Here is a 24,054-nt window from a genome sequence, read left to right as displayed (position 1 = left end):
GTTTCTAATAATCCCTGTCCGAATGCAATAACAGGGTTTGAATTAGCAGTTTGCTATTCACAATTTGCGAATCGAAATGCAATTCTTGCGAATCACTTTGCAAAGAAAATGATAAAATTGTGAATAGAATATTTTTAAGTAACGATAGAAATGCTTTTTTAGATTGCATTTTAAAAGTTTAAGAACGAAGAACAGAGATAGGTTTTTTAGATTGCGTTTTAAAAACTTAAGAATGAAAAGCGGCGATGGAAATGCTGTTTTAGATCACATTTTAAGAACTTAAAAACGAAGAACGGCGATATAAAAGCTTTTTAGATCGCATTTTAAAAACTTAAGAACGAAGAACGGTGATAGGAAGGTTTTTTATATCGCATTGTAAAAGTTTAAGAACGAAGAACGGCGATAGAAAGGTTTTTATATCGCATTTTAAGAATTTGAGAATGATGAACGGAAATGGAAAAATGGTAATTGATCTAAGGTGTTCCCAGGCCACACCTAGATGGTGGTTTACTTCGTTACAGAGTGCCTAAATTTTTGCGAACCGACTTTTCTAATCCGAACCCTGAATAACTAAAATCAACTTAAAATTATAAGCGTAATGCAATGTCTTTACAGATATTGAGGTATTAAGTTGAAAAACTTAACAAAAGTGAAATACATTTTTCAGTGATGTCAAAGGTATGATGGCCCCTGTGGCTCACTCCTTTTCCTAAAAAATCACTTCTATTCGCACATTTCTGGGTTTAGATGGAGCTAGAAACAAAAATATTTTATTTAATAACCTACATCCAGCACTATTGTTAAACCATTTTAGGTATTAAGTTGAAAAACTTAACAAAAGTGAAATACATTTTTCAGTGATGTCAAAGGTATGATGGCCCCTTTGGCTTAGTCCTTTTCTTAAAAAATCACTTCTGTTCTTTCCTCTGATAGCTTCTGATCCGTTGAAACACTTGTTTTTTAAGTGTGAAACTCTAAATACTCATAATATTCCCAGACCCAATTCTGGTACTCAATTATGATTAAGCTGTATTTTGTTAACTCGGATTTTTGAATAAACTAGTAACCTAGAGACCAAGCATATCTTTCGTACCACTAGGAAATCAGAATAATTATAATTTCCTGGGGGAAAATCTCAACTAAACTAGCCAACATACTGGCCCTTAACCATGGAAGTGCATTAATGTTCTTTTTTGTATATTAGGGGACCATTACCTTTAGATAAAAATATGTTGCATTATTGCCTTTAAGATACTTTATATAGTTAACTTGGTAGACACCCCCAAGACTTGGAGGACCCTGACACCCATTTTGCTATTTATTTTACCTAATAATGAGTATCTACTAAAACTAACTGATTTGCACATGACATTGGTTCATTGCTTCCTTTCGCAAAATGTAAAAAATATGGAGACCATGGGTGTGAAATTGCAAACCAGATTTTTTAATTTAGTTGCAGAGTGTCAGGTCACATCCAAAGAAGTTTTAGACACAGTCTCAAAATAAAGTGTCAAAATACTGAAGAGAAATGGTAAATTAAAAATTAAAAAAAATTGCAAAATCAAAGAAGAGAAATGAGCCCTAAGGGCCATTCTACAAAGATATATAAATGCATTCGCACTAGCTTGTCGAACATGGATTTACTGTAGCACTATGAAAACTAACCCACTTGATTAAGAAGGCAAGTATTTATGGAAAAGAACTTTATGTCAGCAACAGCCTGTCCATATAAGAAAGCATAGTATTGAAGGTATAAAAAGTAATTCTTACCATCTTGAAGGGTAGATATATTTAGGGTTGTGTGAGGACCATGTCCAATTTGATTGTAAGCTGTTATTTTAAAAGAATAGTTTGAATATGGTTCCAACAAATTAACTAAATGTGATGTTATATTCACTGTAATAGGCTCTTCAAAATATTCAGCTTCTTTTTTCTTCTTTACAATTGAATAATTTTGAATGATACCATTGCGAAGATAGAATTCTGGTTTTTCCCAAGATAAATACACTGATGTTGAAGTGATATTTTTCCCTTTAAAATTTAAGGGAGGTCCATCTGGTGCTAAATAAGGAAAACAAAATTATTAATAACTAAATTATTCAATAAATAACTGAATTAACTTTTTTAGAGCCTTAATAATCTTACTTTTATATGATTTAAGAGTTCTTGTTGTATTTCCACTACCAAAATAACATTTCTTAAAAAAGTAGGGCATAATACTTGTTTTCACAAATTACTATTTATTTGTTATATTATAATTATATTCTCAAACAAAATCCTTTTAAATTCTGCAGTACTTTCTTTATTTATTGCAAAGGTTTATCATTTCTTACACATAATAGTTTGGTAATCCATGTAAATCCTTCTCCCATCATTGAGAAAAGTATAATTATGGATTTTTATTTATTATCTATTATTTCATCTATTTATACAAGTTCAGAAATTTGTATGTGAATATGATATGATCATAATTTTAGATGTCTTAAAACTAGACCTACTCTAAGAAGAACATTAAACAGACAGACTGAAACATTGTTTGAAATTTTTACTTTTTAGGTCAATTAGTCTTCGACAAGTTTAGTAACTATATCCAATCATTGCAATCTGCCAAATTTGAAATAAAAGTAAACCGTACCCTGCTAATTTTTTAGACAAACACATTTTAGTGGAAGTACATTATCAACAACAAGGATACATTAGATATATAAACCAATCCTATTCTGGGATTTTCCTAGTATGGCTGTGTTGATTTTTTTACTTTTTAAATCAGTACACACAGAAAAATTGAGAAACATAAAACAGTATGATTTTAACAGTGCAAATTACAATTCATTTTTATACTGAAGAAGTTTAAAAATCAAAAGAAAATACCTGCTGCATAAGTTGTTTTGTTAATTTCTATTGCAGAGCCATTCCCTGCACCAGTAAAAGATTGGACAGCAAATTTGTATGTGATGTATTCTTCAAGTTCTGTTACTGTGACACTGGTTAAATTTGTTGTTATAAAAAGTAACAGACTATTACTATTGTTGGTTAAATCCTGAAAATACACTCTGTATCGAACAACACCATTTTTTTCAGATGGTTCATTCCATGATAAAGTAACATTTTGAGAACCAATCTTTACAGCCATCAGATTTTGAGCTTTGGTGGGGACTACAAATTAGAAATAAATATAAGGAGAAAATAAGAATAAATTCAAAATTATCTGAAACAAAAAATATGGAAAATTTAATTTATAAAGAAATGTTTAAAAATACATAATTACCATCTTCTAATGTTTTGACAGAAATCTTTGCAGGAGGACCTTCTCCAACTTGATTAACAGCCTTTACCAGAAACAGGTACTCTGTAAACTTCTTCAAAGATTTCACAAGATATGATTTAGTTTCATTATCTGTGTTAATAGTTCTATTATAACCTGATGTTGTGTTGTAAAAAATTGTGTATTTTTTAATGTCACCATTACGTGAATAGAATTTTAGTTCTTCCCAACTAAGCAGAATTGAAGTTGTTGAATTAGCAGAAGCATCAAGGTTTTGTGGAATTCCAGTTGGAACTAAAAGAGAAGGTTGTCAAATTTTAGATATTAAACAGAAACATACTTTAACAAAGAGATAACAAGAGATATTCATTGGTTTGATTTTGTTTTCATTATAGCAAAATTTGGACTTTTGCCTGAATATTACAGAAAACAATACCTTTACATACTAACAATACAGTGCAGTTCACCTGTAGTGCTACATGTTATCAATAAGATTTGTTGATTGTTATTTGAGAAATCCTTTTATTAAAAAAATTTTTATTTATTTTCTTGGTGCTCACAATAGGGACATAGGATTGTTTGAACTGTGAATGGCACAGGAATTTAAATGAGCCTTTTCTATCTCTACTCCATCCTGTGAAAAACACAGAGAGACAGAATAGTTGAAAAAAAGATCACTTATGATCAACTTCTAAATGGAAGTTGTTTTCATACTGTTTTATATTTAAGTTATAATCAAAACAACCCTTCTATTTCTAACAGACATTACAGCATGTATTTTTTAAAGCTCTCAATAGCATCAAAAATCAGCTGTTAGAGTATCCTCAATAAAAAAGGTCCCATTTAAAAGGACAAAGATAAGTTTCTAGCTATAGATGTACAGATAATTTTGCATTTAAGGACCAAGATTTAAAGCATAGAAAATTTTGAGTTAGGATAGTATCATGTATATTTTCTAATTTTCTATACAGTGACATTGACCTTAGTCATTCTTTTGTAATTCAGAAAATCAGACAACTGTAACACTTTTATACATTAGAACAAAATAAATCACATATTGATTGGTGTAACTGATATTTTTATATCTTGTAGCACGAGCCAAAACATTGCATCAAGCTGAAATAATAGCTGGTCTTCCATATTATACACAAATATCATTGTTTCCTGAAATAACTTCTTGTTTGCAATGTGTAGCGAGCACAAGAAAAAACAAGAAAATTGCGATTTTTGTTCACATTCTCATATAGGAACACCAAAAAGAAAAAAACAGGGGTAAATTAGGTTCATACATAAAAATTATATTTTCTACACTTCGCATGAAGACATACATAGCTAAACCTAAAATATTAGACATAAAATTAAAAAGACTATCAATAGGAAAATATTAAAAATCTCTTTATCATATTCAAAAAATGTTTTGAGATAATGGGAAGACTTCAAGAGAATTGAAGGGGATTTTAAATTTTTAGGGGAGAGGCGTGTTGTATTCATATGTCAAAGTGTAACTTTAAACATTGCCTTTATTAAGTTGTAAACGTTTGTTAGGAGATAATGTAGAAAAGTCTATTTTTAAGCCAATTGGCACAGAGAGGTACTGGTCTTGTTGTTTCATTGTCCACCAGTTCTTTTCTAGTTTATTACAAGCATTCAACGTCCAACTACTGTAACCAACTCGAAATATATTCATGCTCGCATGTGATACCTATGCAACTCAATAAGATTTCAAGGAAGAATTCATTGCTAGGATCTTATTTGCAAAAGATATTCAAAAAATTGCATATTTGTTACTTTTAAAAACACATGTTTGCTGTTTGTAGTAAAATATTACCCACAAAGATTGCTTTTGTAGTTGTTGACCATATCATTACAAGATTATCAAAACTTATTTGGTTTACAGTTTACAGAGAAAAAGAGAAAGAGAAAAAAGTTTGACCAATTGTGAAGGAGGTTTAGAAATTTCCATACAATTATTGTTTATTAAAACAACATTAAAGTTTTAACCCTACTTTCTGCAGCGTTGACTAGGTCTTTGCAAACAATTTTATTAAATTTGCGGAAATAGAAAAATTTAGCTTAAGTTGTAATTCCTAAAATATTTGTTGCTCGAAAATTTATACTGCATTAACACTTGGGCATTTATTTGAATTTGAGGAAAGTATACGGTTTAAACAAAAACATAATACTTACAGAAATTTTTATCTGTTTCATCAAATTCCAAAACACATAAATTATCGAATTATCACCCTCATATTATGATAAAGTTATTCAAACATGTTTTTGTTAGTTTAAATTAAAAAGCATCTAAGAAATTACATATTCAAATGAATCTGGAAAAAACTTTTTCAGGAACTTTTGTATTTTTCCGTTTTCATATTTTATCATTTCCATGCTGAAACCTGATAAATTTGCAAAATGTAATGTAAACACTCATCTTGGTAAGTTTTCTCATGAATCAGGATAAATGTGCTCAAGTGTAAAGTATTAGCTACACTAGTATTTAAAAAGATTTTAAAGAGTTTTTTTTTTAGAAAACAATTTCGCATGACTTTACTTAACTCGGATAAATGGTTGCCACTTCAGCATATATATTCTGGAAAAATAATTCTGGAAATTTAAATGTGAATAAATGTTAGGACAAGTAACAAAATAAATTGAACAGGGGATGGAAAGAAGGGTCAGATAAAGCATAAAGTCATTAAGGGAAAAGAAAACATATCCTGACAATACTCAAAAAGTAACAAAAAAGACCCATTTAGTTGCTCAATAATTATGCCTAAAAGTGCATGTAATTAAGATATAGAGAAAAACTGCATGCTTAATTTGCTCAAGTACAACCCTTACCCTAAAATAACTGTAGCTTAAGTAGAATCACAATCAATGTTTTGGTTTCCTAGTGAAAATCTAATTTAAACTAAATAGTCAGAGCACATACAGTACCACTTGTAATTGTAATGTACGCAATAGTTATCACCTTCACATGAGCTTTCCGGTAGCGTCAGAACTTTCGCTGTTATTGTTAACGTATTGTTAAATACATGAGCTATTTTTGCATGTTAAAAACAATAGAGTCCATGTCTTGTTTGTGAAATTTAATTAGCTCATGTGAACTATGTGTGTCCCATTGTTGTATTTAATTGTTGTAGTCGTCAAGAAATCAACAAAATAAAATAAAATTAAACAAAGATTTAAGTATCTATTGTTTTTACTTACAAAAAGCATTGTTAAACCATTCGTTTATAAATGTTATGTTTTCAATGATGCTCGTGTTTTACGAAAGCGTGCATGCAATTTTATTTCTTTTCACACAAAGCTAAATGTTATACTTCGCATATAAAATATACGTAACTCTTAAAAAATCGTGAAAGCAATTTTCTTATAAAAGTTAGCGTTTAAAAAAAAATTACAATTACCTCCGGGAAATGGAAACAAAGGATATAAAAATATTGTTTTAATGTCCAGATGCTCGACCCAAGAACAAAAAGCGGCTAAGAAATGCTTTTCAAATTGCATTTTAAAAATTTAAGAACAAAAAGCGGCAATAGAATTGTTTTTTTAGATCGCGTTTTAAAAATGTAAGAACGGCGATAGAAAAGCTTTTTTAAATCCCATTTAAATACACATATATAATGATTTAACTTTCACATGTTGTGTTTGTTCATTTTTCTAAAAAAATATATTTCAATTTCGCAATCTTTAACACTTTTAAACAATAACATGCTTGTTACATGTGACAACAAAAGGATTCATCAATCTTATTATTATGAATCGCGAACATGATAACAATAAAAAGTTTGTGTGTAAACAAAAGATATGTGAAGGTTCTTTATGTAGACATGAGGTCGTTGCATGAGGTCATAAAACTTGCATACATGTAAAGTTACATTCAAGCAGTACTGTATTAAACTAAGAAAAATATGGAACTTCAAAAACTTTTTTACCTGTTGCATGAGTTGTTTTGTTAATTTCTATTGCAGAGCCATTCCCTGCACCAGTAAAAGATTGGACAGCAAATTTGTATGTGATGTATTCTTCAAGTTCTGTTACTGTAACATTAGTTAACTTTGTTGTTGCAAAAAGTATCAGACTGTTACTGTTGTTGCTTAAGTCCTGATAATATACTCTGTATTGAACAACACCATTTTTTTCAGATGGTTCATCCCATGATAAAGTAACACTTTGAGTACCAGTCTTTACAGCCGTCAGATTTTGAGCTTTGGTTGGGGCTAAAACAAAGATATATATTAAATGAGGGAAGCTAATATTATGTGTGAGGCCACTAAATATTGAGGTAATAGCAATATCTTTTTTTAAGAGTCAGTAAATGAGGTGTAAAGGTTTGGTGATTTGTGGCAACGCTAGTTCATTGTAAATGTTTTCAATGTAATTTAATGTGAGACAAATACAGCAGAATTTTAATAAAATGAAGTATAAAAAAGAAATCATTATAAGTAAAACTGCTATTTTAAATAATGTTTCTAATTTTCATTTTTTCTGTGCACACTTACACATGCTTGGGTTTATTTGCTACGAAAAAAGTTACTATTGCAGAGTCTAAAACGTTGAGCAAAATAACGAAATGTTGCAAGGATGTTAGGGTTTTAACAGTTTTCATTCATGTTATTAACCCATCGGTTGAGAAATGGGTAGGTTGTCAAGAATTGGCCCAATTTTTGTCTCAGGTGGTCCCTAGCTATCCGTGCAGGAGTTGAAATCAGTAATTTTTACCAGTTTCTAAGTTATTAGGCCTCAAACTTGAAAACTTTGTTAATATTATTTAACGCATTGATGTAAAATGTATTAACGGCATGATGTAGCGCGTCATCAGATTCTTCAAATTCCAAAAAACTTATTTGGCAACATCGAAAGAATCAAGTTTACAACTTAATGGCCACAAGCGAATATCAAACATTAGCATGAACAAAAAAGATGACATATTTTGCACACTGAAATCATCTGTAAGAGAAATCTTTTAGATTCACAAAAAAGTTAAACTCTAAAGTTCTCTTCTTTGTAAAGCAAGGAATTTTTTGTTTCAGTAGAACAATGTTTTACCTTGGCACAACTTTAACATGTTTCAATAATAAAAGGGTCCTTCTGTGTAGCCCCAGCTTAAAATTACCTTCAATTTTCCTAACACTAAATAAGTATTTACCATCTTCTTTTGTTGATTTTGTGACATGGGTTGTTATATTTGTTACATTTGTTGAGTTGGTTTTAGCACGGAGAAATATTGTATATTTTGTTGCTGCAACAAGTCCAGTAACAATATAAGATGTTGTAACATTTGATAAATCCTTAATCACAGGACAGTTGGTCTTGTTTTTATAATAACAACATCTTATCTAAAACAAAAGATCATTTGATAGATTATGCTCTTATAATATAGCAGATTATATAAAAGATAGTACTGTACAATTTTGAACAGACATTTTCACAGTGAAACAAAATTTCTGTTCATATAGATGAAATTAGAAAATAACTGATGGATGATAATAACAATAATTAGTACGATTGTTAGTGGTTGAGAAAACAAGAACTGATATCAGTGAGAATAGTAAATGAAACTTTATTCTTTGTTGTTGTGAAGGAGGTAAATTGTTGATAATTGTTAATAATTGTTATAAACTTTCGTCATCTAGACAAAATAAAAATTATTTTTCTCATTCCGGTTTGATTTTGGGTGATTTCGATGAGCAACAGCATTTGTGTCTGTGGTTTGTTTTTATTGAAGTCATCTTAAGGTGTTCTTACTTTATTAGTAACCAGCCTTATCAAGGGATAAACACATTCAACCTGTCATGCTTTTTATACATAAAGCTCTGGGAAGTCCAACTACTTGAGTAACCAACCATTAAAGGTTTCTTACAACAAAATAAAAAATTCAATACTTCGTATCCTATTATTGCAGTTTTATTTGATGGAGAAGGAGGATTCCACGATACTTCAATATGACTCCATGACACATTATTCACATCAATGCTGAAATCATCTAAAAAAGAAACTTAAAAATATAAATAAATGTAGAACACTAAAGAAGTCCACTTTATTTAAAAAAACAATACTCCCTCAACCTATCTTTCAAAAAGAAGAAAAAAAATTTATTATTACCAATATTTACGACATCATTACGACAAAGGAATTAAAATAAACATATTGAAACGATCATAATGATACGATTTTGAAACAAATTATGGTATGTAAAACGATTTTAAGTAAATATAATAAAACAATCTTGAAACGATTATGAAACGATTATGGAAGGATTTTAGTTCTTAACAAAACAATTTACAAAATAGTGAAAAGATTTCCATACGATTTGAAACAATTTCAAAAATTAAACATTACTTTAAAATCATTTCAAATTCATATCACATGCTATGCTAATTAAAAATAAAAACGATATGAAACAATTTTTTTAAACGATCTTGGGGACGATCCCTTATGTTACTACAAAACTTGCCATGAGCAAATAACCTCCCGAGCAATTAAATGCTCGAGTCAGAGTGTACACGCGAGCAATTTTGATCGCCATCGCTAAAAAAACTTTACATTTAGTCTCTAAGGGCATCTTTTTCACGAGAGGCGTGCGACTTCGCACACACCTAAATTGTTTCAGGCGTGTGATTAAAATGTCTGATAGATTTTCGTCTTTTAGATTTCAGAATTATTGAATAGTCTTGGTCCTTTAAATCCATGAGCCAGCCTATTAATAGCCAACCTGACCATCCTAGCTAATTCACCGACTTCTGACTTAGTTAAAAAACTACGTAGACATAAATCTCTTTTGCCAGGCCCCTTCGTCTTTGGTAATCAGGTCTTACACAAGAAATCCAGCCATGCGGTTCTTGACTAATGCGGAGGTGAACGCCGACGGAGCACGAATGACGCAAGTCTGAAAAACTGCACTTACAGGCGGACAGACAATTTATTATGGATTTAATTGTAGATAATTTCTTCATTTGACGAAACAATTGGAAACCATAGTAGGTCCAAATTCGATCATCGTGTTTGGGGTTCACAACTAAAAACATCCCGCACTTTTCTACTGCAAAATGTATGCGCAACAAAGATTAACCTTAATGCCCGCATCGCACGTGTTTTATAACCCTAACAAATGAGTTGCATTTCTACGAGATACGCCATAGCAGGTAGTAGGCATTTCCACGAGATTTGCTGAGATGTAGGCAATTTCCAAGCGAGTTGCGGAAATGTAGGCACTTTTCAAGTGAGTTGCTGAGATGTAGGCAATTTCGAAGTGAGTTGCTGAGTTGTAGGCATTTTCACGAAATTTGCTGAGAGGGTTACATTTCCACGAAATACGCAGACGTTTCCACCAGATACGTCTTACTAAGGGTAAGGATGGAAACACACACCCCCTTTCCACAAACTCAAGTGTAGTTATGACATGAAACAAGAGAAATATACTTCTAACATTATCTGTTATTGTTGTTGTTTACTTTTATGTTGTTGCTTCGAAACCATAGCAACCTTTAACCATTTGTCCAAAGCACAATTTTATACATTATTTCGATCAACGTTTCTTGCGTCACATAATAAGAGGCCACTGGTTATTAAATAAATTTGTTTCAGTTCAAATCATTTCAAAATCGTTTCTATTTATAGACCTTTTTTAATGTTAACATTTTCCGCGGTAACACAATTGCGTGGCAGGCAAAGAGATGGGGCCGCTATGTGAAGTGAGGTCCTTTTTAGTCTTTTTCTTCGCACAAAGGTATCATTACGACTTTATATGAATAATGTCAATCAGAAGTTACCAGTCCTTTTAAAGACAACTGTCGAAATGAGTAAGGAATGTCATAAAATAGTTTTATGTAATAAATTGCTTTGGAAAAACAATTTGTTTCACACCCCTGTGAATTTAGGTCGGCACTCGGCAATGCCGACTTGAAAAATGTCTTCATTAAATTGAAGTTGGCTTGTACATGCCGACCTATATTCTTTCCATGGTCAGCATGCAGAGAAAATTAATTTACTATGTCAGCAAAACCAACCTTTCACAGAGAAGTATTAAAAATGTAGCTTCAACAAACTGTTACCGTTTCCATAATTCGCTCGGAGCTTAACAAGACTCTTCGAGAGCATCATCATCATCATCATCATTCTCAGCTTAACGTCCGTTTTCCATGCTAGCATGGGTTGGACGGGTATATTAATGACCCTCTTCCAATCTGATCTAGACTGTGTTAGATCTAAACTCAACTTCCTCCGTATCAAGTCTGTCCTTATAACCTCCTGCCAAGTCTTTCTTGGTCTGCCTCTGCGCTTTGCCCCAGGAACTATCAAGTCTCTACACTTTCTTACCCAATTATTCCCTCCATTCTTTCCAAGTGCCCCAGCCAATTCAATCTTCTTATCTGGATAACATCTTTAATTCTACGGATACTTAGCCTGCTTCTTGGCTCATCTGAACTCTTTCTGTCCCTCAGACTGACGTTACACATCCACCTAACCATTCTCATATCATTCCTTTCTAAACGGTCAAGATCTTTCTGCTTCACTGCCCATGTCTCACTACCGCACACCATCATACAACCTACCTTTTAACTCAATAAACAAGACTCTGCTAGTCAACAAAGGAAGTAAATAAAGTTTTTTCAAGCAGAACCTATCCTGCAAGTAACACTTCTTCCAACACCCCTTCACTGCCCAATATATCACCTAAGTAACAGAAGTTCTGAACTATCTCTAACGAGCCACTGTTGTACATCATTGAAGGTGCAAATGCTTCATCCTCTTTAATCTCACCTTTGCAATGCTTGCATACAAACTGAATGTCAGCTCTTAACCTTTCACCAATACTACTGCATTTCTTATGTACCCAATGCTTGCAAGTCTGACAAAAAATTGAGTTACTACCAATCCCTTTCCTGCAAACTCCACAAGGCTACTTTCCAACTACAAGGTCACACTTGGCTGCAATGCTACTAATCATGACTTTAGACTTCGCTGTGTTCACCCTTAGCCCTTTCTCTTCTAGTCCTTTTTTCCACTTCTCAAACTCTTCAACTAATTCTTCCATCGACTCTGCTATGAGAACCAAACCATCTGCATACAATAACTCCCATGGACAACCTGTTCTGAACTCCATCAACAGCGTTTCTAAGACTAGAACAAACAACAAAGGACTAAGTACAGAACCCTGATGTACACCAAAATTTACACTAAATTCATCACTAAGTGAATCGTTAATCCTGACACGACTTCTAGCATTGCTGTACATGGACTGTACCATCGTAACTAGCCACTCATCCACGCCCAATTTTCTCATAGCCCACCAAATAAATTTATGTGGCACTCTATCAAAAGCTTTCTCTAAATCTACTAAGTCAAAATAGAGATTCTTTCTCTTTCCTAAATACTTTTCCTGAAGCTGTCTGAGTAAAAATATTGTGTCTGCAGTGCAACGCCCTGGAACAAAACCAAATTGCATCTTATCTATATCAATTTTTTCTCTAAGTAACTTATCAATCACTCTTTCAATAACTTTCATTACTTGATCAACCAACTTCAAACCTCTATAGTTACCTCTTTCTAATGCATCACACTTGCCCTTGAAACAATTCACTATTACACTCAGTGCGAATCAAGTTTTCTGCATTTATCAGGCCTGGTCGAACAAACGAAGGAATGTTGGCTTGTGGAAGTAAACTCCCCATTTTGTTATATAAGTTCTTAACATTTGTAATTTACAGAAAAAATGATTTACCTGACCAATGAAATCCCCGTTATTAAGCTCCCATGACAGAAATCCCCCGCAACAGGTTTTATCTACAATTAAATCCATGATATAATGTCTGTTCCGCCTGCAAGTGCAGTTTTGCAGACTTTTTTCATCCGTGCTCAGTCGGCATTCACCTCTGCATTAGTTAAGACCCGCATGGCTGAACTTCTTGTGTAAGACCTGGTTACCAACGACGAAGGGGACAGGCAATAGAGATTCATGTCTACGTAGTTCTTTTAACTAAGTCAGGAGTCTGTGAATTAGGTAGGATGGTCAGGTTGGCTATGAATAGACCTGCTTGTGCCGACCTTGCCGACGTGTCATATTGGTTTGGCAACCTAAATTTGTTTCTAGATTTGTTTAAAAATAGTTTCGAAATTGTCTGACAAGTGGATTATTCCATGAGCTCTATATAGTTATAAGATTATACAATCATCACTTGTTTATATCTTTACAAAAGCATGCTTATTGATATTTTTTAGAAATATGCTTTCAAATGTCTTAAAAGTGCTTTTTTAATTTTTGTTTTAGTATTCTTGTTCTAGTATTTTTAACCAACTTGGATAAAATAACTTAACATGAAGCAAGCAGGAAAAGAAGATAATGCTTTTTTTAAAAAAAGATAATAAAAATCTAAACAACCTATTATTTTCAGCCTTCGCATTTCGCTTCAGAACTCAGCAATTGCCAAAGTAATTGCCAAAGTATATATTAGTAAATGCTAAGTAAATGCTGCAGGTAAAATAAAAACTTCACACAGACCTTACAGGTTGGATTTTAATTTGACAGTTCCTAAACCCTTCGAAACAATGCACACGATTACCTTGTCTGCAAAAAAATTAAAGATTCAGCAGCCTGTTGCTACTAAACAAGGCATTTCCATTCTTATGACAATTAAAGAAAGAAATTAAAGAAAACAATTTTCTTTCTCCCGGCAAAAAGTGTTTTCAGGCCCGGGCTAAACAATAAAAACACCCACCGGACATTTCCATGGGAAGTTGCATATAATTAGCTATAGATGTTATCCCCAAAGTAAAAATCGAAGTTTATTCTGAGCAAAATGAAAGTACTTACAAATTAATATACTTACTGGACAAAACTATATTCACCCCATACAGAAAAATGATGACATTAGTATAAAATTTAGTTAAACAGCCAAACATGATCAATGGATGAAGAAATTCAGATGGTGGCGAGGCATAAATATTGTTATATACATCAAAAATATCACCAACGTTATAACGGTCCTCGCATCTTTGCTAATTTAACTTTCAGATTCTCTTGCTGACATGCTCAAGACTTCACTGTTTTTTGATACTAAGATTTTTAACTTTATTAAAAAGACAACTTATTATGTAAACATATAAAGCTGTTTACAATCAGAATGTATAGTGTGAGATTAATATTGCTCAAAGTCGAAGCTTTCTATGCGTCATTCGACAATGTTGACGAGCACAAAATGATCAGAATGCTGATGTGGTTCGTTACGGACAATAACAAACCACGTGAGAGTTGAAAATAAATCACAGCGGCAAATTCACAGAATTCTTTTAATGAACCGGTAACCGATAAGGCTGTAAACAAACAAAACGAAACAAAAACAAAATGTACGCTGATACATGGCAAAAGACTGGTCTATGCTTTCTATTATCGCTTGCAATATGGGACTGTTTAAAGAAGTATTATGATTGTAAAATGTTAATAGAAATGTATTCCAGATTTACCCTGCATCATTTTCATTTCAAAGCCTAAAAAAGGAGGCAGCAACACAGCTGTGCTGCTGGAGGGGGAGAAACACACCCTTTTACACAAGGAGGGGGTACTTTTTAATTTTCCTATTCAGATTGTGATTAAAAAACTGTGACCCCCCCCCCTTGTAATAAAATGTATACTTGTGGTCCTTGTGATGTTTCATTAGAAACTATATGTTATTTTTTTTCATTTCCCAATACACCTTTTCGGAATCAGCACAACTCTCACAAGTGCTGCGAGTTGGACTTAAAAGCATACAAGAAGTACAAGACAGGTGTTTGTTGTAACTGACATTTATAATTTCAACCATGAAAAAGATTGCAGCAAGTTTTTCTCAATGTAGAACAATCTCGCTATTTCAGGAAATAAATTAGGAAACGTCTAAAACCTCTTTTTAAATATTTTCTATAAATGAATCTGACAATGCGTTGTGTAAAAGTAAAAACATTTTTCAAGGCAGTTTTTTAAACAAAATTCCTCCTGTGATTAGAAAAATTGAGAGTTAACTTTTGCAAGGTGATTTATCTGATAAAAATAAAACACCCTAAAATTCCCTAGATTGATTTCCCTTTTATATTCACACAATCACTTGGGGAAAGCAATCTAGTGATTTTCACTCCAGTTCATGGCATTTTATTGTAGAATATAAATGTACATTTTTTTCTTGTTTCTTTTACTGTGTGCTACTTATCAAGGAAGAAATATCCGAATATGTTCTTTGAAAAATTAGGTGTTGCTGAAATGCCAATAGATTATGTGCAAAATTAATGAAATGGGCATGAAAATTAGGGAAATTCAATAACTGACATATGAAGAATAGTTATAAGTGGATAGGCAACAACGCAACTAGTAAATTGTACATACATTATTTTTTTAAATATATGTGTTTTTTATACAACAGTTTATATTTATATTCCATCAGATGTCTATAAATTTATGTTTGGGTGTTTTATTTTAGCAAAGAACACGTTTAATGTCAAAATTTCTAAAGCTTCTTCAAATTTTGCAACATCCAAAATATATACAATGTAGAAATATTATCAACTTTTTGGATGATATAAATTTCAGTTTAAGTTCACCAGAAACAGAAAGACAAAAAAATTTGAGACAGCTTAAATCAGTTGCTTCTATACAAAATCAAGCTAGTGAGTACTTGAGTACCTTAAACTGCAGCAAGTCGGTCAGAGTGTCGCTAATAAATGTCGAGAGGTTAGTGGAGTATATGAAAATACACCCATTAGCACGAGAGCAAGTTTTTAAAGAAGGCGGGATATCTGACATATTACAGCTTCGTGAATCAACAAAAGATAATGAAATTATTAAACAGACACGTGTTGCATTAGCATTGCTTGGTTATGTTAATCCAGTTCAAGGTAGAGGTATCAGGATACTCGCATTAGATGGAGGTGGTACAAGGTTTGTCATTATCTTTTGAATTTAAGAAAAAATGTTTTTTGTATCATGCCAAGGATATAATTTATTTTTTTAGTAGGTTTTAGTGTGTTGTATCTGATTACGCTTGGTTATATACATTTGACCTGCTTAAGGTTTTTTCTGTAAACATGCACTCCATTTGCTAGCAAAAGTATACATTAAACTAGAAATAAAATCAGTGTGTGTAAGATAATATTAAAATATTGTAGGTATCCGGAAAAAAATGAAGGCTATACATATATAATGCTTGATTTGATTGATTAATTTAATGTGACTAATGCATATTCATGTTCTTTTATAAATTCACAGAATTTCCAAAAAAGTTCCCATTAACCTTGACCATCTACCTACAATTTTATATTGCATTATTAAGGTATAGGGAACAGACTTTTCATGCTCTTCCAAGAAGACACAACATAATGGATTGTTTTTAGGGGCGTTATGGTCATTGAAATGTTAAAAAAAATTAGTGATCTATGTCAGCAACCAATTCACGAGTTGTTCGATTTGATTGTTGGAACAAGTACTGGTGCCATCTTAGCTTTCTTGATTGGTGTTCAAAAACAGTCACTGGAAAAATGCGAATCATTGTACGCAAAACTTAGCCACGATATATTTGATGCAAGTCGTATTGTTGGTACTGGAAAACTATTTCTAAATCATGCTTATTATGATGCTTCTAAGCTGGAGGATATTCTAAAGTATGTACTTACAAGCACTTTTGTTTTCCTTTGACATTTTTTTACTCTTAATGATTTATTCTATAGAAGTTGTTAATTTTGAACACTCTAGAGATGAACTTGGTGACAAAATGGCAATGATTGATACAACGGCTTCTCTTGGACCAAAGGTGATTTGTTTGCTAGCAAAAAACCTTGTGTATTTATACCAAGCAATGAATGTTCATAAAAATTTAACATGAATTTGATTCCTTCTCACAAAGGTAGCAGCAGTATCAAGTCTTGTCAATCAACAAGTTTTGCAAGCCTATGTTTTTCGAAATTACTGTTTGCGAGCAGATTTGAAGAATGTTTATGCTGGAAGTAGTAAACATAAATTGTGGCAAGCAGTTCGGGCTTCAACAGCTGCACCAGGCTACTTTGAGGAATATCTTTTAGATGGTGAGATACACCAGGTAAAAAAAATCAATTTTATTATTATTGTCGTCGATGCTACTTTTCTGGACGTCCTAGGTCTAAAAATTTAGTAAAGAAACCTTTGCAGGCAGAAACTTTTACGAGATTTTGGAATTTTTTGCCTAAACTCGCGAAACTTTTGTATTAAGAAATGATCAGTTGGATAAGAAAAAGAAAGTTTCTTTATGCTCATTGTAAATGTTCGTGGGAAGAAATATTTCTGGTTCATTTTTATCCTTAAAATATTAGGGTTTACTTTTAGGCAGCGTTAACATGGAGCCCGTAGTGAGTTCAAACCGGTTTGACTTTCACCCCGGTTTAAAATAGCCCTTCTGTTTAGAGCGAGTTAATACAATTCTTCAAATCTCTTCTCTAGTTCCAGTCTTTTCAGCGCGTTGGATTATTTCAAGATGGCAACGAGCAAGACATATGTTATGAAAAACTTCTCTGTGCATATATCATTTCTATAAGTTCGCTAGTGATTTGTGAAATTTCATGCTCGCGAAATTTTCCAGTAAGATCGATTCGCTTTATTTTCGCAAAATATTATAAGATATGGCTCAGCCGCGAAGGTTTACGTCCGCTAAAGTTTTACATTTAAAATAGTCTATAGTACGCAAGATAGACTTCAAAAATTTACTGCCCAGAATTGCAAATATTACTTTTTGAAGTGCAATTCGCAGCATTTTCCTCCCCTTAAAAAATTAATGCCCCTTAAAACAGAGGATATGTATTTTTAGTATCGCACTAATCATTTCAACATATCAGATGTAAAACTGAAAGATATAGCATTTCAATTTATTGTCTATTGCCAGCTCTATTCGGTATTCTGTGATTAAAATACAAATTACTACTTCCGTATGTACATGTGAAAGTACTTTCATACTATCTGATAATAGGATGAACATTTCCATGAGTATGACTCATGTATGGTACACAAAAATACTTGCATGCAAAAGTAGCTTCGTTTTCGTTTCCTAATATGTTAAATATTGTCTCTTCGTTTCCAAATAGGTTAAATATTGTCCCTTCGTTTCGGAATAGGTTAAATATTGTCGCTTTGTTTCCAAATAGGTTAAATATTGTCTCTTCCTTTCCAAATAGGTTAAATATTGTCGCCTCGTTTCCAAATAGGTTAAATATTATCGCTTTGTTTCGGAATAGGTTAAATATTGTTGCTACGTTTCCAAATAGGTTAAATATTGTCGCTTTGTTTCGGAATAGGTTAAATATTATCGCTTTGTTTCGGAATAGGTTAAATATTGTCGCTTCGTTTCCAAATAGGTTAATATTGTCACTTAGGTTGAATATTGTCGCTACTATGCATACTTATGCATACGCTATTAAAAGATGTCTCACATAACATCTGCTTAAAAGAGCAGGCGAACTGTAATCCTGTTGATAGATATTTGGAAAATGACAGTCTTTCGATCATTTTTGGAAAAAGCAAAACAGCGTCGCCAGAAGAATGCTCCGCTTTCAAAAAAGCTGCGAGTGGTCTGCTTTGGAAGATGTGTAGGGCGGGATAGAAGCGTTGAAAATGTGCTAGTCGCATGCCCGCATTGTGGAACAATAATCGCGACGGCCTACAAGAGCCCTGAAAATCAAGAAGTTTTTTTCTTGATTTCTTGGACCTTTGCTGGCTGTTGCGAGTATTGCTGACGTCAGCAAGAATTTTTACATTTTGAGTTATCAGTTCTAACTAAATAATCTAAAATAAGGGAACTTCGACACGTTTGAATTGTGTGAGTGTAATATGGAGACGCCGTAAATCATTGCTTGTGGGTATTATCTTCAAATATAAGCATTTATTCTAATACTTTCTTAAACTTGATTGTAGTTCTAAATATACCGATAATACATTGATTCACAGGATACTCGCTTTAAGTTTGAACTCAAGTACGTTGCATTAAAAAAGCACAGATCTTTGGCAAGAAGTTGCAAGTTGTCCTTAAACTAAAATTTAAAAAATCTTTCTGGTCGGACATTCGCTAAGTGGGACTTTTTTTCGATTCTTTGAGAGCCCCATCTAACGCGAGTATACTGTAATATGAAACAGAATACGAAGATACAAAATTTGTGGGAATTAGACTTTGCGGTGCTTAATGATTTTAGACGTAAATCGCAAGATCGCGGAAGTTTCTTCATACTTGAAGTTTCTTCCTTATTAAATTTTGCAGTAATAATGCAAAATATGATATGAATAAAAATATGATAATTATAGCGGTAAAAAATCCAATTGCTTTAGGCACTTCCATTTACGCATAGGATGGTGGATTGCTAACTAACAACCCATGTGCATTGGCTATAAGAGAGGCTAAGTCATTATGGCCGACAACACCAATTCAAGCGGTCATTTCCTTGGGCACTGGCATGTATCATGGCAGGGCTGGTCCAAGTACAGTTCAATTTACAACACTACGTGAGAAACTTATGAAACTAGTGGCAAGTGCTACAGATGTCGAAGGTTTGTAAAGATAATTCTGTTGTGTCTGTAATTTTTTGTGCGCGCTTTATCAACAATCAACACCCCCGTAAATACGCTAAATTACGAAGAACACATTTGCTAATGTCAAACTTCAAGCAAGCCACTACCTGTACGCTAACTCTACCTATACTGAACATGTGTTATTCTTTCTAGCCATTCATATAATCTTACAAGATTTATTGCCGCCTTCGAAGTACATTCGACTTAACCCTAATATGTCATCCGACGTTCCCCTCGACGAATGTCGCCCAGAAATGTTGCGCCAATTGGAACAAGACGCGCGAAATTATATCAATAAATTTTCGCATAAGTTTGATGCAGCATCGGAGGCTCTGTTACGCCATAAAACGTTTTCGAGAAAGTGCATTGAAAAAGTGGCGTTGAAGTCTTCAGTAAAAGGTTGGATGTGAACTTTCTTAGGGCGAAACAGTATAAATTTGCCAGACGATAAAAACTGGCGCGACAATTTAAGTTTAAGTGTCGAAACATTGCGTTACAATTACATCTATTTACGTGTTTCGCGTGGTAAACCTCTTCGATTTTCTTTTTATCTTGCGAAACAAAATGGCCGTCACGGTGGGTGATGTTTGTGTTTTTCTGTTCTTGCATGTTATGAATAAAACGAAAATTGGATCTGTTTCGGTGACCGGAGAAATAGTGTTAACTTTTTAAAAGAAACCATTCAGATATAAAGATATAATTTAAAGATTAAATGTTTAAAAGTCGATGTTATTTATATTGTACATTCATTTTCTAATTTATAAGAAGTTTTAAATTTTATGCGTATTGTGTTAATACTGTATGTTATGTATATAATATATATTTACCCAAAATATTACTTTTTTTTTACCGCCTTCTGTTGTTTCTCTACGCAAAACCCTCCATTGGAGAGGTTTTCAAGAGGTAGTGCTTGATCAGATTTAATACTTTGTTTACAAAACGTCTGCGTAGGAATATATCTGAAAATCTGTTCCTTTAAGCAAGTAGAAACATAATTGAAGATTTATTCTGTTAAGAGTCATTGTCAGTTCATTGCTCATAGTTTGGAATACGCCCGTGAATTTTTTAACAGTGTGGGCGAATCCACTTTAATTTTTGCGAAACACCACCAAAATAGTTAAGAGTGAAATTACATGACAGAGTACAAACTATGACGACATCACAGGGCTACAATACTCTCCCACCCCCTAATAAAAAAACTCAAAAGGTAATGCGAAACGTCAATATTCTGTCCGTCCAGGAAGTATAGGAAAAGAGATATCGAAAGCTGGGACAGTCATTTTTCGGCAACGCGGCATCAGCATAAACAAGTAATTTTTTCCTTTTTTAAAAACTTTTTTCAGCTATCACACAAACACCAGCACAGCCACTTCAAAACATGTATCCATGGCCCTATGCAGCAGTTTCTTCTTTAACTTTTGATAATTGGGATTACCTAAAATTTGACGATGTAGAAATATTAAATACCTTCTTCGCTAGCATTTCATACAAACTCCAAAGCTAAATCTGTACGACCAAGAAAAATTTTTAACAGCAGAAAAAAGAGAAAAAACTTGTGGTCTAACCACGTTGTTTGAATGTGTACAACGTTTTTACATTAACGCATGCGCCGTAAAAATAAACCAATCAAAATACAACGTATTGTCTAACATAATAAAATGAACCTGATTATACAGAAAAGCTAAACATGGTTAAAATGCATGCACGGACTTAACTGTTTTGGTCGATACATTAACTTCTTTGAGGAAAAAATCATTTACAATAGATAAATTTTTCTACAATAATACAATAATTTACATCTATAATTTACATCTAATTTATAATAATTTATGAAATTACTGTAGATGGTCCTAATGAAAAATATCTTTAGCGTGGTTACAACCTTGTCCCCAGGGTTTTTTGCCTTTTTGATATTGCAGCGGGGTCAAGTAAGTGCTAGCGGCTTTGGCATAGGCAACAAACTCTGGGGACGAGGATGAGCGTGGTTAAAGCAGTCGTTATTATTTTTTCACATCGAAATTAATATAAGCACCATATCCAGTAATTTCAAATACTCTGCTAAAAAAATTAAGGTGTCCTGTTATTAAAACACACTGGCATTCTGCAAGTATGTCAGTTTTATCCTCGAAGCATAGAAAGTTCAATACTAGAACTTACTAAGAAGCTCGGGTTTTAAGCTGTGTTTTCATTTTAGCTAAATGTGCAGAAAAATTTTTGTTTAAAAATATGTTATAACCGAAACACCGAAATGTTGTCCGCGCTTCACTTCAACTACGACATACTGCATACCATCACTAAAGTGCTCCACCTGAATGTTTGGCACAGTTTACAGTTCTTATTAATTGCTACATCAGGTGTTCAACGCCGGGTAATGCTTTCAATTGAGGCTTAACCCGGCGTTTCGTCGCTGGGCATTTTATTATGCATAAGTATGCCTCAGGGGCGGTCACCTGATATCTTTGCAGGTCTTACGCAAGTATGACGTCATAACAATTGAAATTTTAAATTGCTATTATTCAAAATCATAGTTAAAATAGATAATAAAAAAACACAATTCTCTTCTCTCACCATAGCTAATATTTCATTTCAAGCGAAGACAATAACAATAAAATTTTGACCTCTGTTTCCCTTCAAGGTTATGTTCGAGTCCTTCAAACCTATACTTTTAGCACTCTATGCGTTGTATATATTTTTTCCATGCTTCATTTAATACGTAATTGAGTTTTTGGGAAGAAAGAGTTTAATTTGTTACTTTTAACATGCAGTGATCCTTTATATTCTACAAAGCCTTACATGTTAAACTAGGTTACATTTACTTTTATTTCCATGACTCTTTTTTGATAATATCCTACAGTTTTTTAAAAAACTTTCTTGTTTTGTTTCCTACGATCAGGCTGGCAATGTTTTTAAAAAATTATTAAGTTTTTGGCATTTTGAGCCTTATGTTTCTTTGTGTGTTTAAAATGTACGCAGCTATTTTCTCAACCTTGTTTCCAGGTCATTTTGCCTTGTTGATGAAGTTAATAACTGCAAGACCCTAGGGACGAGTTTGCTATATTCTGTGTCTGTCGTAGAGTAAATAATTTCAACTTGTCCCTATTCAATGATACAAATTGTTTGTGTGCTTAAAATAGTATCCGAATCGCCACGCTAAGGATCACAAGAGAAAAATCCCGGAAATTACGACGGACAAAATTTTAATGACCATCGTATGTACGACGTGTAACGTCCAGCAAGTTTCCGTCTGTGTTTATGATGTTGTGTTAAGGTTTTTATTTAGTTGGATGTAAGTGCTTTATATCCTAGCCAGCATTGTTTCTTTCTGAGCTATTTTTTACTTAATTGCACCTTGTGTTGTGGCTATAGCTACAATTTTGACCCTGGGATCGCGGTTGCAATCTTGTCAAAAATATATTGTAAGAAGCCACCTAATTTGAAACTTCATCCCTACAAGTAATTGTATAGGCTATTTCTATCACTTGTCAATGTGTTTTGAGCGAGCTTAGGACATAGGATCTTAGATTATTTGGTTAAATTCACACTCTTGAAATGTGTTGATTATTGCTTACGTACACTTTGATGATTTTATAGGCGTCAATGTGGATTACTTTTGTTGTGTGGACGTGCTTGAGAATGCAAACAGCAATTTTTAAACGCTGTCTGCCTGACGTACGCGTGTGTACTAACGATTTTGTAGCCTGATAAATCTGTTTCTTGTTAGTTATTTTGTCACAACAAGAATTCCAAAACACTGAGTTTTTTATCAAATTAATAAAAAAATCTTGCTACCAGAACACTAAACCTGTTAAAATATACAGCACATGCGTAAAAGAATCTATGACACAGTGCAATGCCCGAGTGACGCTTTTGTTCGTATTTCAAAATTTACCAAAAAACTGCCTTTGTCTCAAAAAAGTATATTCAATCTCCAGCTGGGCAGAAGTCTAAAGTTTATTGGTTAAACAGTCATTCTGTCTCTGTTAACCTGAAATTCTTTTAGACAGTCTGTTTATTTATCTTCTCTTCTCAAAAACTTTGTACATCAGGTTGCAGGCTGTGTGTTTATTTAAACTGACGATTTGGAAAGAAAACTCCTTGGCGACAGTTTCAGCGGAACGAAAATGTGGAATGCTTCCAGCGTTTTTATTTAAATCGTTGATCGGCACATTATTGTAACAAATGCGCTCGTAAGAACTTCACCCGCTTATGCTGCACGGTTAATTTGTACTTAAGCACT

At 33.0% G+C, this 24,054-nt stretch overlaps 2 protein-coding genes across 3 annotated transcripts in view; one reads left to right on the top strand and one right to left on the bottom strand.

Moving 5' to 3' along the window:
* The window catches only part of LOC130622613 (receptor-type tyrosine-protein phosphatase S-like), a 38,970-nt gene extending 24,523 nt beyond the window's left edge, over positions 1 to 14,447 (bottom strand). The window contains exons 1-7 of one of the 2 annotated variants that reach the window (XM_057438095.1): positions 14,098 to 14,447; positions 9,154 to 9,254; positions 8,418 to 8,607; positions 7,204 to 7,488; positions 3,269 to 3,559; positions 2,872 to 3,156; positions 1,771 to 2,061 (exon numbers count right to left, since the gene is read on the bottom strand). In XM_057438095.1, the coding sequence (XP_057294078.1) occupies positions 1,771 to 2,061; positions 2,872 to 3,156; positions 3,269 to 3,559; positions 7,204 to 7,488; positions 8,418 to 8,607; positions 9,154 to 9,254; positions 14,098 to 14,170 (1,516 nt within the window). In that variant the 5' untranslated portion in view covers positions 14,171 to 14,447. The remainder of the gene's footprint in view (positions 1 to 1,770; positions 2,062 to 2,871; positions 3,157 to 3,268; positions 3,560 to 7,203; positions 7,489 to 8,417; positions 8,608 to 9,153; positions 9,255 to 14,097) is intronic. The other variant, XM_057438096.1, reaches the window with a different exon arrangement.
* Positions 14,448 to 15,185: 738 nt separating this feature from the next.
* Positions 15,186 to 23,898, top strand: LOC130622614 (calcium-independent phospholipase A2-gamma-like). Its single transcript, XM_057438097.1, has 6 exons — positions 15,186 to 16,175; positions 16,628 to 16,894; positions 16,986 to 17,043; positions 17,137 to 17,328; positions 19,598 to 19,796; positions 19,971 to 23,898. The coding sequence occupies exons 1-6, from the start codon at positions 15,733 to 15,735 to the stop codon at positions 20,225 to 20,227; spliced, it is 1,416 nt and encodes a 471-aa protein (XP_057294080.1). The 5' UTR covers positions 15,186 to 15,732; the 3' UTR covers positions 20,228 to 23,898.
* Positions 23,899 to 24,054: the final 156 nt, after the last annotated feature.

This window comes from Hydractinia symbiolongicarpus, chromosome 12 (assembly GCF_029227915.1).
Source record: "Hydractinia symbiolongicarpus strain clone_291-10 chromosome 12, HSymV2.1, whole genome shotgun sequence".
NCBI classification, from domain to species: domain Eukaryota; kingdom Metazoa; phylum Cnidaria; class Hydrozoa; order Anthoathecata; family Hydractiniidae; genus Hydractinia; species Hydractinia symbiolongicarpus.
The sequence above is the reverse complement of the archived record's forward strand: the minus strand, read 5'-3'. Positions and strand labels throughout refer to the sequence as shown.